Source organism: Alligator mississippiensis, chromosome 11 (assembly GCF_030867095.1).
Source record: "Alligator mississippiensis isolate rAllMis1 chromosome 11, rAllMis1, whole genome shotgun sequence".
In the NCBI taxonomy this organism is placed as follows: Eukaryota; Metazoa; Chordata; order Crocodylia; family Alligatoridae; genus Alligator; species Alligator mississippiensis.
In genome coordinates this window covers 3,644,079-3,658,468 of record NC_081834.1, presented here as the reverse complement: position 1 = coordinate 3,658,468, position 14,390 = coordinate 3,644,079, and the positions used below count along the sequence as shown (strand labels likewise).

Genomic DNA, 14,390 nt, shown 5'->3' with positions numbered 1-14,390 from the left:
CGCGTAAGCCATGATGCTGGTAATTTCCCTCTTCTGGTGGTTCTGTTTTTCGTGGTCGCAAGCTAGCTGCACCTTTTCATCGTGTGGTTTTTGCCTCCGTGAATGCCTCGTGCCCTAAACTGCCTGGGATGGAGTCTCATGATTCTCCCCTTACGCTAAATCCTGGACTGCAGGATGTTGCTTGCTAATAGTGGTTACTCAGCAGACCTGACTGGCTGGGAATTTTAAACATATTTCTATTTTATATCATTAAAAATATAATGTTACTATAGACTGATCCTTAGTTGCTGGCTGTGTCACCTTGTGGCAGGCGGCATTCAAGTAGACCAGAAAGATAGTACTCCAATTGCTGAGAGTACAGGCAGTTCATGGGAGTAGCTGTCAGCTTGAGGGAAGGCCAGGGAAGGTCAAAAACTTCCCTCTGGGGTCTGGCCAAGGAGAACTGGTCCTTGCCGGCAGCTCCCAACCATTCCCTTCCCCCTGTCCTCCATCAGTCTCTTGCCATGTGTTCTGGGATCTGGAGTCCCATGTTTACATGCTGGAGATCTCCGCCATGACAAACTGGTTCCCGGTCCAGTGTACTCGATGGGAGTTGAGACATCCAGCTGAATGGAAGGTAGTCCCTCAAGCGTGGATAAATGGGTGGTTATCTACAGCTATTGTTCTCTTTCCCAATGTAAAATCACTCCATGCTGTTATCTAGCTGTCAGCACATAATTCAAATACCTAAACCTTTCATCCCATTTGGTTCTTAGCATTTCCTCTCCTGAATTCTTCAGCAGCTTGCTAGCTAGGAAATGCAAACTACGGTTAGATTGGGTACGTCTAAGATGAACAGAAGATACAACAGCTTTCGTTAAGCTCACTATACTTCCTTGTGCCTTCGAGTTGAACATAGTTTCCAACATTGGAAAATGGGTATGTACAATGCAGATGGCTGATAAGTTAGAATCGCTGTGCGGACTGCTAAATGTGCATGTGTTTATCTGGAGGGCATTTAAAATGGATCAGTCGCTTAATTCTTTCAGAATTTGGCAGGCATTTCTAGTTAGCAGAACATGACCAACTGCAGATCGCTGGCTAGTTCGGAGAGCTAGAAAGTGGAAGTTGCACCGTAGGGACTGCTACATCATCTGTTGACTTTCTTAGCACGATGCCTTAATGTGTTGTCATTGTGTTACTCGTGGTTGTCTTTGTACAGCATACTTAACATTTTTTGGTTCCTTCTTAGGCTGATTCTGTGTGATCTTTCCAGATGTGGCTCACTCTTCAGTCACTTTTTAAATTTAGTAGGTGGCCAAAAGGACAGGTAGTTAACAAGTCATATACAAAGTGAATAGGGAGAGAGAACCATTTGAGGACTTACTAGTCCAGTAAGTTGAAAGAGGATGCGATTCCTCATGAAACCGAGGGATAGCATATACTTAGGTTTTACGTGAGTGCACGGTTTTTGCAGGCTGAATTGTGCAGACTGCAGAGTGAAATAATTTGGAAGGAAGAGGCTAAATAAAATGCAAGATAAACTGGTTTTTTTTTTCCTTTGGAGGAAGAACAGAGTTAATAAAGAGTCTGTTACAAATAAGGATGCTGAACTTGGGTGTCTGGAGAGAGAGAGATGTGGCTGATCTGTCTTCTAAAATCATAGAGAAGTAGGGCTGGAAGGGACCTCCAGAGGTCATGGGATCATAGAAAACGAGGGCTGGAAGGGACCTCAGGAGGTCACATCTAGTCCAACCCAGTGTCGAAGCAGGACCAGCCCCAGCTACATCATCTCAGACAGGGCTTTGTCTAACCTGGTCTTAAACACCTCCAAGGATGGAGAGTCCACTACCTCTCTGGGTATCCTGTTCCAGTGTTTTACTACCCTTCTTATGAAAGTATTTCCTAATATCCAACCTCAACTTCCCTTGCTGCAGCTTGAGCCCATTGCTCCTTGTCCTGTATCTGCCCCCACTGAGACCAGCCCAGCTCCATCCTCTTTGCAGCCCCCCTGCAGGGAGGTGAAGGCTGCTATCAATCCCCCTCGGTCTTCTCTTCTGCAGACTAAATAAGGCCAGTTTCCTCAACCTCTCCTAAGTCCCATTCCCCAGTCCTCTAACCAGGTCACCTCATCCAAGCCCCTGCCTGGGGCAGGATCACCTCGATCCAAACCATCCCATGCAAATCCTTGTCTAACCTCTTAGCAAAACTACACAGTCAGCCCTGACGCAAGCACACGATGTCGTAACACCCCAACCTGCCCCAGGTAAAGCAGGTGCACCACAGTGGCTTTGTCCTGCTGCTGCAAAGGTTGTTAAAACACACTCGATAGACCCAAGGAAGAGGGCCACGCTGCCCAGTGCAAAGGAAGGGAGAAACCCCCACGGTCCATACCAGTCTCAGACCACCAGCCTCTGTGGTACTTTGAGTTACAGGGTGACCTGTTATAGGCCTCACAATTAGCTTTTTCTCAAAAAGAGGACGTTTCAAGGACTGTCAGTTGTTTTAAGTGTGCATCTTGTTCGGTGCTTGCATGTGCGAAATCCCACTCTTGGACAATCTCGGTGGGTATTTCTCAGGGTATTTGCAGTGAAGCATTTGGACAGCACAAGTTAGCTTTAAACTAGCTGGCTAATACTGGCGACAGTTGAGCTATGGCAGCATGGAGCTTGGAGTGGCCTAATTTATCCTGTCAAGACGTCTCTGGTAAATGAGCCTGTGCTTCGTTCTGTACTGCTATGTACTCCTAAACTGTTAGAGCTTAGGAAGTGTTTCGGGTAATTACTCTGATTTGCTGAAGTACGTTAATTTTACAAGCTTAAACTCTGTTAGTAAAGTGCACGCCAAATTGTACAATTAGGCATGCTTAAACTTAAAATCCCTTTTTTTGGAAGGCTTGTTACACTTCAGAGTTGAGCGGGTCATGAGATGTGGAGGTCATGTCACACCGTGTTGGCCTCCATGCTTCTTGAGGCAGTTACTTAATTGACATACTGTTTTGTGTGTTCCTGCTGGTGCTGACGACAGTGAATGGGCTGTTTTGGGGGAGTTTTTTGCTGCTGTATCTGCCAGGGTTTCTGAAACCTTTTAAGGTGCATAGTGATTCCTGTACCAATTTTCCATTAATTTACAAGTCCTTTTTTTTTTTTTTTTGCATCATTCCTGTGACAGCTAGAGTGATTGCTCGCTGAGGAAAATAGTATTTGGAAAATATTGCATGTGCGTTTTTAATACAATTTTGCAGCTGGGAGTGGGGAGAAGAGCCAGCAGCATGTGATCAGGCACATCTGCAGATCCCTGGGGACCACTGGTCTATTATGCTGCTGACTTCGGCTCACAAATATGGAGATAGATGGGTATTCAGTTGGTAGCCAAATATAAGAAAAATCCTTGGAAACTTTCCGTTCTGCTGGAACGTAAACTAAAAATGATGGTTAAAGAAACCACATTTTTGTCTTGCTTTTTTTCTGCACGTTAAACCTACGTAAAGCTCTTACAAACCCTAAATTGAAAAAAACAACGTAAAGATTTACATTTCTCTGACGTTTTAATATTTATATATATTTAGTATTTACATATATATATGAGTTTAAAAGGTGATGGTTTCTGTCGATTAAGTATTTTGGAGCTATATTAGTTCAAGCAAGGGTGTCCGTTATCATTATAAATGCTCCTAAGTCATAACACGTGGAGAAGTTTGGCTTATGGGATCTCTCATGTCAACAAAGAGGAATGTACTTCTACATTTTCTTCCACATTTTAAGATTGTAATATTTATTCTGGCTGCATTGGGAAGCACTAGGATCTTGTATGCAGAAGACTGGAAGTTATGTTTCAAGGTCATGAGTCTGTGCTAGGGGAAGAAAACAAAAATTTTTACATTTAAAGGTAACCTAAAAAGAAGAAGATGGGAAATCAAACTTATGACCATCTTTGCTGCTTTATGAAGTATAAGTACAGTCTTACATATTTTGATTTTCCCCCCCGGACCCCCAGCCCGCTATCGCATTCTCAGCCCCTTCCCCATTAGCCTTTTAAATCCCAACTAGACTGATGGCAATGCTGCAAGAGCCAAGAAAGTAGAAATCGGAGTAAGAAGAGATTTTTAGTCGGGCTGTTTTAGAACTTTGTATTGTTAACACCTCTTTAACTTCACTGAATAATTACATTTTAAATAAAGGAAGCTTTTGTTAAACATTCAGCAGCCTTATCCTTCAGGGGCTTCTGTAGCTAATGGAGACTTGAAATATTTAAGGTAAATCAGACAGTAAATTGAAAATAGCAAAGTGGGAGTCACTCAGGCCACTTTTATGGAGAGGCGAGGAGGGGGAAGGGACATGCACCTTTTTTCTTTTTAAAATACTCCTTTGTAGGTCAGCGTATTAGATAAGGTAAGTGGCCAGTTTTGGGCTAAATACAACAAGTGATGTAGGTTTGGTGTCTCTGTAGCTGGTTGTGCAGGTAACACATGTAGAATTTGTTTACACTGTGTTTTTACTTGCCCCATTTTTAAATTGCCCTAGGCTGGGATCTTGAGCCTTTGACCAGAAAATGCTAGTGGGTTTGGAGGGGCAGGGACGTGTTCTGGATTTACTTTACGAAAGGATCGGTGGCAATGGGCAATGTCAGGCAGATGGGATTCATTAGCAAACTGTTAGATTGCTGCTATATGCTGTTTCCTCTAATCCTGATTGGGACCTTTGGGCACATAATATATCAATAGTCCCTGTCCTTGCTCAAATCCATGCCACCTCTTTAAGCATTCAGAGTATATGCTGCACAAGGGTTGTAGAGGAAGTGGCTTGGCCTAAAAGCCAGAAAGTTAGTGAGTGAGAACAAACGGGGGGGGGGGGGGGGGGGGTTTAATATACCATATTTCACAGTGTATAAGTGGAGGTTTGACCTCCAAAAATTTACCCTTAGATTTCCACCTTGACTTATACACTCTATCAATGCTTTGGCCAGCGCCCTGCCGCACAGGGTGGCAGCATGCTGGTGGTCTCTGGGGAAGGTGGATCAGGCCCTTTGGTGCTCGAGCAGCGCACAGCCCACTGGCAGCCTGCCAGGCCTGGCCCAAGGGGTGCCGCCACCATGGAGCAAATGATTGGGCCCTCCACAGCTCAGGGGCTGCCCGGCCTGGTGGTAGCTTGTTCCCTGGCCACCGGTGTGTGTGTAAGGGGGGGGAGAGGGGGGCAGGATCAGGCCCTTCACTGCTTCTGCATTCAGCAGGCTCCTGCAGCTGGAAGGATGCCTGGCATTGCCTGGGAGGGGGCTGGTTTGCCTTGGGGATAGCGTGGGGTGTCGGGCAAGGATGGAGGGGGAGGCTGGCTCTGCCTGACATGCCCCTAGCCGGCCCCCCGCCCTGACACCCTGTGCTGCCCATGGCATAAGCTGGTCTCTTCCTGGGTGGCACCAGGCATCCTGTTGAAGGCAGAAGTAGCACCTGCTTTTTTGGCAGAGCCTGCAGCACCCCCCCCCCCCAACCTTGGGGGCCAGGGAGCCCTTTAACTGCAGGGGCCCCAATCTCTTCCTCCTTGGGCCCAGCCAAGCAGGCTGCCAGCGGGCCGTGTGCTGCCCAAACTCCCAGGGGCCTGATCCACCTTCTCTGAAGCCCGCCAGCATGCCGCCTCTCTCACAAGCCCACCTGGGCGTCCAGCACCTCATGCACAGTCCCCTCCCTAGCGAGGTGGGGTCGACTTATACATTAGATCTACAAAAATCCTAAATTTTGTAGGGCAATATGGGGTTGGCTTATACTGCAATGACTTATATGGTTTAAAATACACTATATATAAAATTTAGTGGCAGTTTCATAAGTTGTTACCATTTACATGTGTGTTTTTATCGTTGCCTTTATTGATGGTTTATACACAAATGTTAATTGTTAAAAACAAGCAAACTCTCTAAGCCCTATTATAAAGCTGTTGTTCATGGTATATTTTAACCACAATAATGGCTTAATAGCATGACTTTTATAAATGAACTGTTCTGTATTTGGTCATTGTGCACTAATAATTCACAAATCTTGTCCTGTTGAGAGAGTGGAGAAATGAATGTAATTTGGTCACTGCTGTTAAACAAATATCTGCAAGATGTTCATTTTAAACTTGGCTCTGAGCTGCCATATGCTCTTTCCTTCCCCAGCGGTGAGATTTGGGTTTCCCAGTTTGCCCTCCCCCACGTGCTGTTCCTCCAGAACGAATTAGAGGCTTATAGTAGAAAAGTATAAAATTATTGGTTTCAAATACAAAATATTCTGAGGCTGTGATACAGACTGTGAGAGCAGTGAGACTGAACGCTGAGCCTTTTTGTCATAACTTGCATCCCGATATCGTGGTGATGGGCACGGGGAAATGTCCAGGGATGCATTTCCTCATTAAAGTGCACGGGAACCTACCACTTCAACAGCGGCAGGGTTGGACGAGCGTGATCCGCAGATGGTTGTACGTAACCTCACGGTGGTTCTTGCAGTATCCTGACACGCAGCGGATGGCAGCTCTGCCCCAGCTCCGGACCGCCCTGTCGCCCACCACCGGCCCCCAAGCAGCTGCCCTCCCCTGCCGTGCGCCCTGCCAGCACTGCTGGGGCTGGTTTCCAAGGAAACGGTGATCCTGCGCTGTCATGGCTCTGCTGCTCCTTGGGGTCTCCATGGAAACCGACTGCAGTGAAGCAGGCAGGGGCTGCTGGGAAATGGAGTTTGCTGTGGGCCTGATCCGGCCCGTGAGCCAGACTTTGCCTGTCGGTGCACTGGTGTCATGCTTGGATAGCTTAGGATTTCCTTTATTCTCCACCGGATGAATCTGTTGTTATCTAATGTGTTTTAGTACGGGGACCTCGTTACCGAGGCTGGCAGGTTTGTTCTTTGAGAAATGAAGCCTGACCGTTCTGACCGACTAGTTTGTGTGTAGCAAGCCGTCTACACACCACCGATTGGATGTGGTGCACAACTCGGGGTTTCCTTTTTGTGGCTTAAAAAAGAAGTAGTGCGTTTTATTCAGCTGCAAAAGTCGTATTTTTGTCTCTTGCACAATTGGCATACCTTTTACAGGCCAGTCCATGAGTGTGTTTCTAATGTGAGTTAAGGAAAACCCGGACGGCTAACCTTCCTTGAAAGCATTTCCATTCGCTTTGTATTTAAGAACCAAGCAGGTCTTAACAACGTTGAGCTCTTTGATTTCTCTTACACCGATAGAAAACTGTTTCTTTGCCTGCTGTGTGCTTTACAATTTTCTCTCGCTCCCTAGCTCTCCTGTGCTCCCTTGTTTCTCCCCTCCGCCCCGATTAGAATATCTGGTTATTCTCTTGTACTTTATTCTTTCTTTCATTTTAAGTTATAAAAGCTTAACAAAGACAACTACCTAGTCATTTTTTCAAACATGTTCTGAAAACTAATAACAGATACGTGTAATGCAGTAACATGCTTGGTATAAATATATTAATCTTTTTTGAGTTTATTCTAATTGAAGGCATCATTTGACCGATGCTTTCTGTGACGTTGCATTTTGAAGTAACGCTCTCTTGTTTTCTTTCAGCATCAGATAATAGCCAGCGCTTTCGAGAAACCTGTTTTGCTTTTGCATTGACACCGCAACAGGTGCAGCAAATCAGCAGTTCAATGTGAGTTTCCGTAAATTCCTCAGTACAGTATTTCTCAGCTCTGAAGCTGGAGCAGTTTAGTTAATAGTAACCTTTTAATAATAATAATAATAAAATAAAACCCTCTTCTGACATCTGGAAGTGCTTGGGATTTCACAGAAGGCATGAGAAAGGCAGTGCCTGGAAAAAATCACCGTCTAAATGGAAGGGATGGAGGCCAGTGGCGTGATTTGTTTGTGTTGTTATATAGGAATGCTATGGACCGGGGTCCCAGAACAGAGAAACGGGCCCTGTTTGGGTGATGTGATAAGTCAGTTGGGGGCATTCGTACATCACAGTGGCTCAAATACAGTTTCCTTTATAATACATAAAAAAAACAAGGAAGTTGTTGAGTTTAGATGCGAGTATATAATTGATTTGGATATTGTGGGCCTCAGGCTAGGGATGAATTTTCAGGAGCAGTTTAGCAGAACGGAAGACGATAGTTTGACAGACCAGAGGAAGGAAGGTGCTTTCCACAGCAGCCCCTGGGCCTGGAGATGTGGTGCAAGAAAGAAGATGGTGTAACTGCTCACTCGGGACCCGCTCTTGCACCTTCTCCAGGCAGCGGGAATCTTCCAGTGAGTTCACTGGGCACTGGTTCACAGCTGAGCCATCTGGTAACTCCCTGGTTGAAGGACCGTTCCCTCGCAATAGATGAACTGCTGTACATTTTGTTGGGGCATTAATGCTTTTCAGTCGTTTTTATCTGTGACCCCTTTTAATCTATTTGTTTTGTCTTTTCTAGGGACATTTCTGGGACCAAATGTGACTTCACAGTACAGGTCCAGTTAAGGTACAGTATCCTTACAGTACATTTGGGGACCAGTGCGTTCTTATATAGATAGAAAACGTGATTCTCTGTTACCAGGCTTTCCCATTGATGTGTCCTTAGAGGAATCATTTTTGTTTTTTTCTGGAGAAATAAATCTACTCCTATTTGGTAACGGTGGGAAGGGAGTGGTAGGCAGCAGCTGGGTTCAGCCTGAGGTCTCGGCCTTGAGTGGTGGTTCTGTGCTGCTATCCTCCAGCTCCTTATGCGCCCTGATAGGACCACAAGTTCCCTGTGCCTCCTGTTTTGGGTTGTGCAGGTGTCCCCTGCTTCCACTCCAGATCTGTTGTTGATTTTTTTTGGTGTCCGGGCTTCCCAGAGCTAGTGTTATAGAACAGGGGCATCAAACTCATTTGGCCCCATGGGCCAGATGACTGTTGCAGGGCTGGTCCGTGGGTTAGATAAACGGCACATGGCTGGATCAGGCCCACAGGGCCCACCCCTGCCATTCCAGATGTCGAGCAGGGTATGTTATACACCGTGCCTGCCCCAGCCACTCCAGGATGTATGCAGCATGCGGCACTTGCTCTGGCCTCTCTGGGGCCTACACTGCATATGGTGCACGCCGTGGAGTGGCTGGGGTCCTGGACTGGTTAGGGCAAGCATTGCATACAGCAGTGTCACTGGCCGCACACGTGGGTCCACTTCAGACCCAGGGTCAGCACCAGCGGCAAGGTAATGGGGCTCTGCAGGCTTCACCTCTACCTTTCACAGATATGTAAGGTTGGAAGGGGCCTCGAGATCATCTAGTTCAACCAGGGATCAAACCTACAACCTTGGTGCTATTAGTACCGCACTCTAACCAGCTGAACTAGACAGCAGAACTCCTTGCCTTCAGCTATTAGACTGATAGTGGAAATCTTAGTTGCAGCAGGTGGTCTGTATTACCCAAGGGGAAGGAGGGATTGTTGGAGAGGCAGCATGCGTTTTCTCCTCTGCAGAAACCTTAGTTTTTGGTGAGATGAGATGAGGCAAGGAAGGTACAGCAGCGGGTGGAAAACTGGGCAGACACTCCAGTTGCCTGTAGTAGGACCGTGTCTCTCTGAGTAGCATCTTTGTGAGACAGGATCCCCTGGCTTGCTCAGAGAGACACTAGGAAGTACCTCAAACTGCTTTGATCTGCTTCTGGGCTCCTTTTTGGGCCTTTTTTTGTCTATTGTTCCACGTCACCATACAGAACAACTCAACAGTTACTGCATCAAATCTGAAGGGTTCATTCAGCATATTGCACCTTCTCAATTTCTTTAAACACTCTCCAGTTGGATGCATTTCTAGCAATGTGCAGTTCTTAAAGATTATGCCTTTGAGACATTCTTTACAGACAAACGGTAATTTGAAACCTTTTGCATTTAGGTTTTGTTTATCAGAAACCAGTTGTCCACAAGAGGATCACTTCCCACCCAATCTGTGTGTGAAAGTAAATGGGAAACCATGTAGCCTCCCTGTAAGTAAGACACTTTTTTTTTTTTTATTCGCGTAACCTGAACGATCCAGTTAAAGATGCCTGTTTTTCAGTGGTGGAGTCTCTTTTAATATTTGTTTTGACAGAGGGAAGAAGTTGATAACCGGTTGGTGGATGAATGAAAAATTGTTATGCAAACAGTTTTGGTTAAAAGAATAGCCAGTAGAACCAGACAAGAAATGTCGTAGTAGCTGTTTATACGGTGGGGGTGGTTAATGGTCTTAATTGACTTTTGGGCCCCATCCTGCTAGTCACTGTAAGTTAAAGAAAAGGGACACTCTTGTGCCCTGAGGGGCTGCTGGTTTTGCTGTAAGTGGTGGGCTTGTTTAGCAGTAAGAAAATTGCCCCAGATGTGGGGGTGGGCAGTTAATCCTGCTGCGGTCAGTGCTTCTAGTGGTCACAAAACTGTCTCGGTCCTGTGAATTTTAAAGCTACTATGAGAGACGAGGGCTGGGACTAAGGATGTGAGGGGCCTTAATGAACAGCTGAGCAGAGGTTGGGCTAGGCCAGTGGTTTTCATCTTTTTTTCATTTGTGGACTCCTAAAAAAAATGTTGAATGGAGGTGCATACCCCTTTGAATTGTAAGTGTGGATACTCATGTACTTTTGATTGATCATAGCCATCTTTTGTGGACCCCTTAGACATAGTCTGCGGTCCCCCAGGGGTCCGTAGACCGTGGGTTGAAAACCACTGGTTTAGGCTCCCTGGCAATGTAGCAAGCATTCATGAGGTGCAAGAGACTCAGATCAGGCCGTGGGAATTTAAAGGTAAGCTCTAGATTAGCTTGATCAGTGCCTCTTATTTGGAGGTCTGTAGGATTTGGCAAAGCCATTTGCACAGTTTGAAGGGCTGCCTGCCTTCCTTATTGTGGCTTATACTACACAGAGTTAAAAATACTGGCTTCAAGTCTTGCAATGATTTGCAGAATGAAACCACTGGGCCTTAGACTGCTGGCTTGAATAGCACGAACTACTGAGGAAGAGCGGTGGAAGAAGAGTACTCTTCAGCATCACGGTGGATTGTGTTGGGTACAGTTTGAAAAGTGTAACTCTACCAAGTCCCAAATGGCCTTAATGACCCTGACTGGCAGATGTTAAACTTTACAAACTTGGTTCAGAAAGTGCATAGGGTCATAGGATCATAGGAATGAAGGCATGTTTTGTTATACAGGCATGTTTGATTTAAAAAAAAAAATTACAGATTTTTTAAGGGGAAAAATTGATTTTGTTTTAGGGCTATCTTCCACCAACCAAAAACGGTGTTGAACCAAAGCGACCTAGCCGACCAATCAACATTACCTCACTTGTCAGATTGTCTACGACGGTACCAAATACAATCATTGTTTCGTGGACTGCAGAAATTGGAAGAGTGAGTTATTTTTGGTCCTATCTGTGTATTAGAAATGTTGTTTCCTACTGTGTGGTACAGTGTAATGATAACATAATAAACCAGATTAATTTGGGGGGTGGGATGCTGGTGGAATAGTAAAATGTGAGCAAGGATTTCTTGCTTATCCTGTTTTTTAGTCTGTGCTTATATGCGACTGCTTGTTACTGAGTAGAGTAGATTAATTAACTGCGCAGTAAATGTCTTGACATCTACGCCTGCACCCCTATTAGGTTGGAGTAAATTAATTTGCTCCTCAGCAGGATCGTACTTGTATATACAAGATCCTGCTGTGGAGTAAAAAACTCCACAACAGTGCTTGTGTAGATGCTGTCTGGGGCTGTGCGAGGCTTTGGACCCTGCTTCGGCTCTGGAGAAGCTTCAGACGCTTTGGCGTCCGAAGCAGCATGTCCGGATCGAAGTGCTGGCTTTGTTAGGCTTTCTGAAGCGGTTCGGAGCTCCCAAACCGCTTCGGAAAAGCTTTGGAGCCGCCACGGAGATCCGGCCATAGGGTATAATGGGAATTCAATGAAATATGTATAACTTTGTTTTGTGTCTGATTTAGATGCAACTTTCAGGGGTGGTAGCCTCTGCTGAGAGCAAGGATCCTGCCAAGTTTCAAGAAGATTGGTGCAGGGGTTTGGGGGGAACTGTACCCCAGATTCTTGAAAGCAAAACTTTTATGTCATGTGTATGTGTTACACCACAGGGGGCTGAAAACTGCAGGGTGGTGGCCCCTGGTGAGGCCAAAAATCCTGCCAGGATTCAAGGAGATAAGTGCAGGGGTTTGGGGGAAACTGCACCTCAAGCTGTGAACAAGCAAAACTCGTGCCATGGGTGACACTGCGTGTGCTAAGGCGCAGCCGGGTGACAGCTGCAGGGATGGTGGCCCCTGCTGCACCGCAACGCCTGCCAGCTGTCGAGGAGATCGGTGCAGGGGGGCCCTGGGGCCCTGCACCCCTGGCTGCTGACAGACAAAACTCATGACATGGGCACTTGTGCAACTGACTGTCTCTGTCTTGGGGCAGTTGCTTGTCTGTATTGCATATTTCCTCTCCTTAGTCTGTGGTTTTGTAGGTGTTAATGAGCGATGATTAACACCTACATAACACAGTCTAAGCAGAGGAAATAATACAGACAATCAGCTGCCCCAGAATGGAGACAGACAGTCAGTTGCACAAGCACCCATGTCACGAGTTTTGCCCGTCAGCAGCCAGGGGTGCAGGGCCCCAGAACCCAGAGCCCCCCTGCACCGATCTCCTCGACAGCTGGCAGGCGTCGTGGCCGTAGCAGGGGCCACCATCCCTGCAGCTGTCACCCCGCTGCGCCTTAGCACACACAGTGTCACCCATGGCACGAGTTTTGCTTGTCCACAGCTTGAGGTGCAGTTCCCCCAAACCCCTGCACCGATCTCCTTGAAACTTGGCAGGCTTTGTGGCCTCACCAGGGGCCACCACCCCTGCAGTTTTCACCCCCCTGTGGCTTATCACATACACATGACATGAGTTTTGCTTTCAAGAATTTGGGGTGCAGTTCCCCCTGAACCCCTGCACCGATCTTCTTGAAACTTGGCAGGCTTCTTGCTCTCAGCAGAGGCTACCACCCCGGCAGGTTTCATCCAAATTAGACAAAAAGCAGCAAAGTTACAGCTATCTCATTGATTCTCCCATTTTACCCTATAGCTGGATCTCTGAGGTGGCTCCAAAGCTTCGGAGCTGCTTCGGCCGGATCGAAGCGGGAACCCGGTCCGGAGCTCCAGATTGGATCCCTGGCATCTGTAGCAGCCGGATCCTAAGCCGGATCGAGTAGCTGCCTACTCGCGTAGACCAAATGCTGTCCTACCTGGCTGTGGTGCAAAGATGCTTCAGTGCAGGGGCTGCCTGTCTGCTAGCCCCTCACTGATGCACCCTCCTGCCTCAGCCAGCCACCCTGCAGCACATTGGGCCGGGGTGGGGAGCAGCCCTCGGCTGGCAGGCTTGCTTCCCCTTCCCTTGCCCAACCCCGACCCCCTGCCAGCCGGGGCATTCTGCGCTGCTGGGTGCACGTTCAATCGGTGCAGCCAGGAGCAAAACTCCGGAGCAAGAAACTGGAGGTTATTACTTTGCATTAATTACATGTGTAGATGTGGCCATTGAAGAACAGATTTGTAATCCTGCCTTGCTAGTGCAGGAAAGCCAATACAGGCAAAGTCAAAGGTCCCCCAGAACCTCGTAGCTCTTTAGACTAGCACTGTTAAGGGATGCCGGTTTCTGTGGCCAACGGCAGACAAGGGAGTGGTGAGGCTTTTATCATGTTATAGCACTGCTTGCTCCCCTGACTGAATGACCAGGTGCCCATCTCTGGCTGGGTTGGCAGTGGACAGTGAGACAGCTCTAGTTACGGGTCGGGAGCTAGGTTCAAACTCGTGCTTCTGGAGCTGTTGCAAAATGCCTTGACCCTCTGCTACTGTGTCCCAGGTCTGAAAATATAGACTCAAATGTTTAAAGCAGGAAAGCTTAGTAGCATATGATCGGGGTTGGGGGGGAGCGGTGTTGAGCTTTGCAATTTAACGCTTTCGGTTCTCTTGGCTGCATTAGCCATATGCTTTAATATTAAACCCTACTTTGTTTTACAGCACCTGCGTTGTACACAGGGGAAGAGGTGATCAGTAATTTAAAATTATTGATGTTTCATTGGAAGCATTTTATTTATTTATTGTTTAGTGCAGTTGTTCCATGAGACCCAGTCTTTGATCCCTAAATAGAGCATTTTCACATGTAAGTTCACGGTGAATGCCAGATATACATAATAAAAAAAATGAAATCCATGTTTGTAACGTGTGTTTTATAAGCTGTGGCTTTGCCATCCTAGGTTATTCCAGAAATCTTAAATATTTTTTTCTTCTCTTGAACTAAGTATGGACTAGAAACCATGATTCACTGACACTGTGTGGGGAAAAATAGTGATATCCATCCTTGAACCACAGTCAGTCAGACAGAATCACTCTTGTATTTTTCTCTTATCAAAATGGATTTATTGAGAAGCACTGCAAGATCTCCCTCCTGCATGTGGGCTGAAGACTACATTTTGCCTAAAAAGAACTCGGTGTCAAACCT

The 14,390-nt window shown here is 46.6% G+C and overlaps 1 protein-coding gene across 4 annotated transcripts in view; it reads left to right on the top strand.

Annotated features, from left to right (window-relative positions):
- The window catches only part of PIAS1 (protein inhibitor of activated STAT 1), an 88,975-nt gene that overhangs the window by 53,436 nt on the left and 21,149 nt on the right, over positions 1-14,390 (top strand). For all 4 annotated transcript variants that reach the window (XM_059714527.1, XM_059714526.1, XM_019477710.2 and 1 more), the window contains exons 3-6: positions 7,512-7,596; positions 8,363-8,410; positions 9,800-9,890; positions 11,143-11,277. In XM_059714527.1, the coding sequence (XP_059570510.1) occupies positions 7,512-7,596; positions 8,363-8,410; positions 9,800-9,890; positions 11,143-11,277 (359 nt within the window). The remainder of the gene's footprint in view (positions 1-7,511; positions 7,597-8,362; positions 8,411-9,799; positions 9,891-11,142; positions 11,278-14,390) is intronic.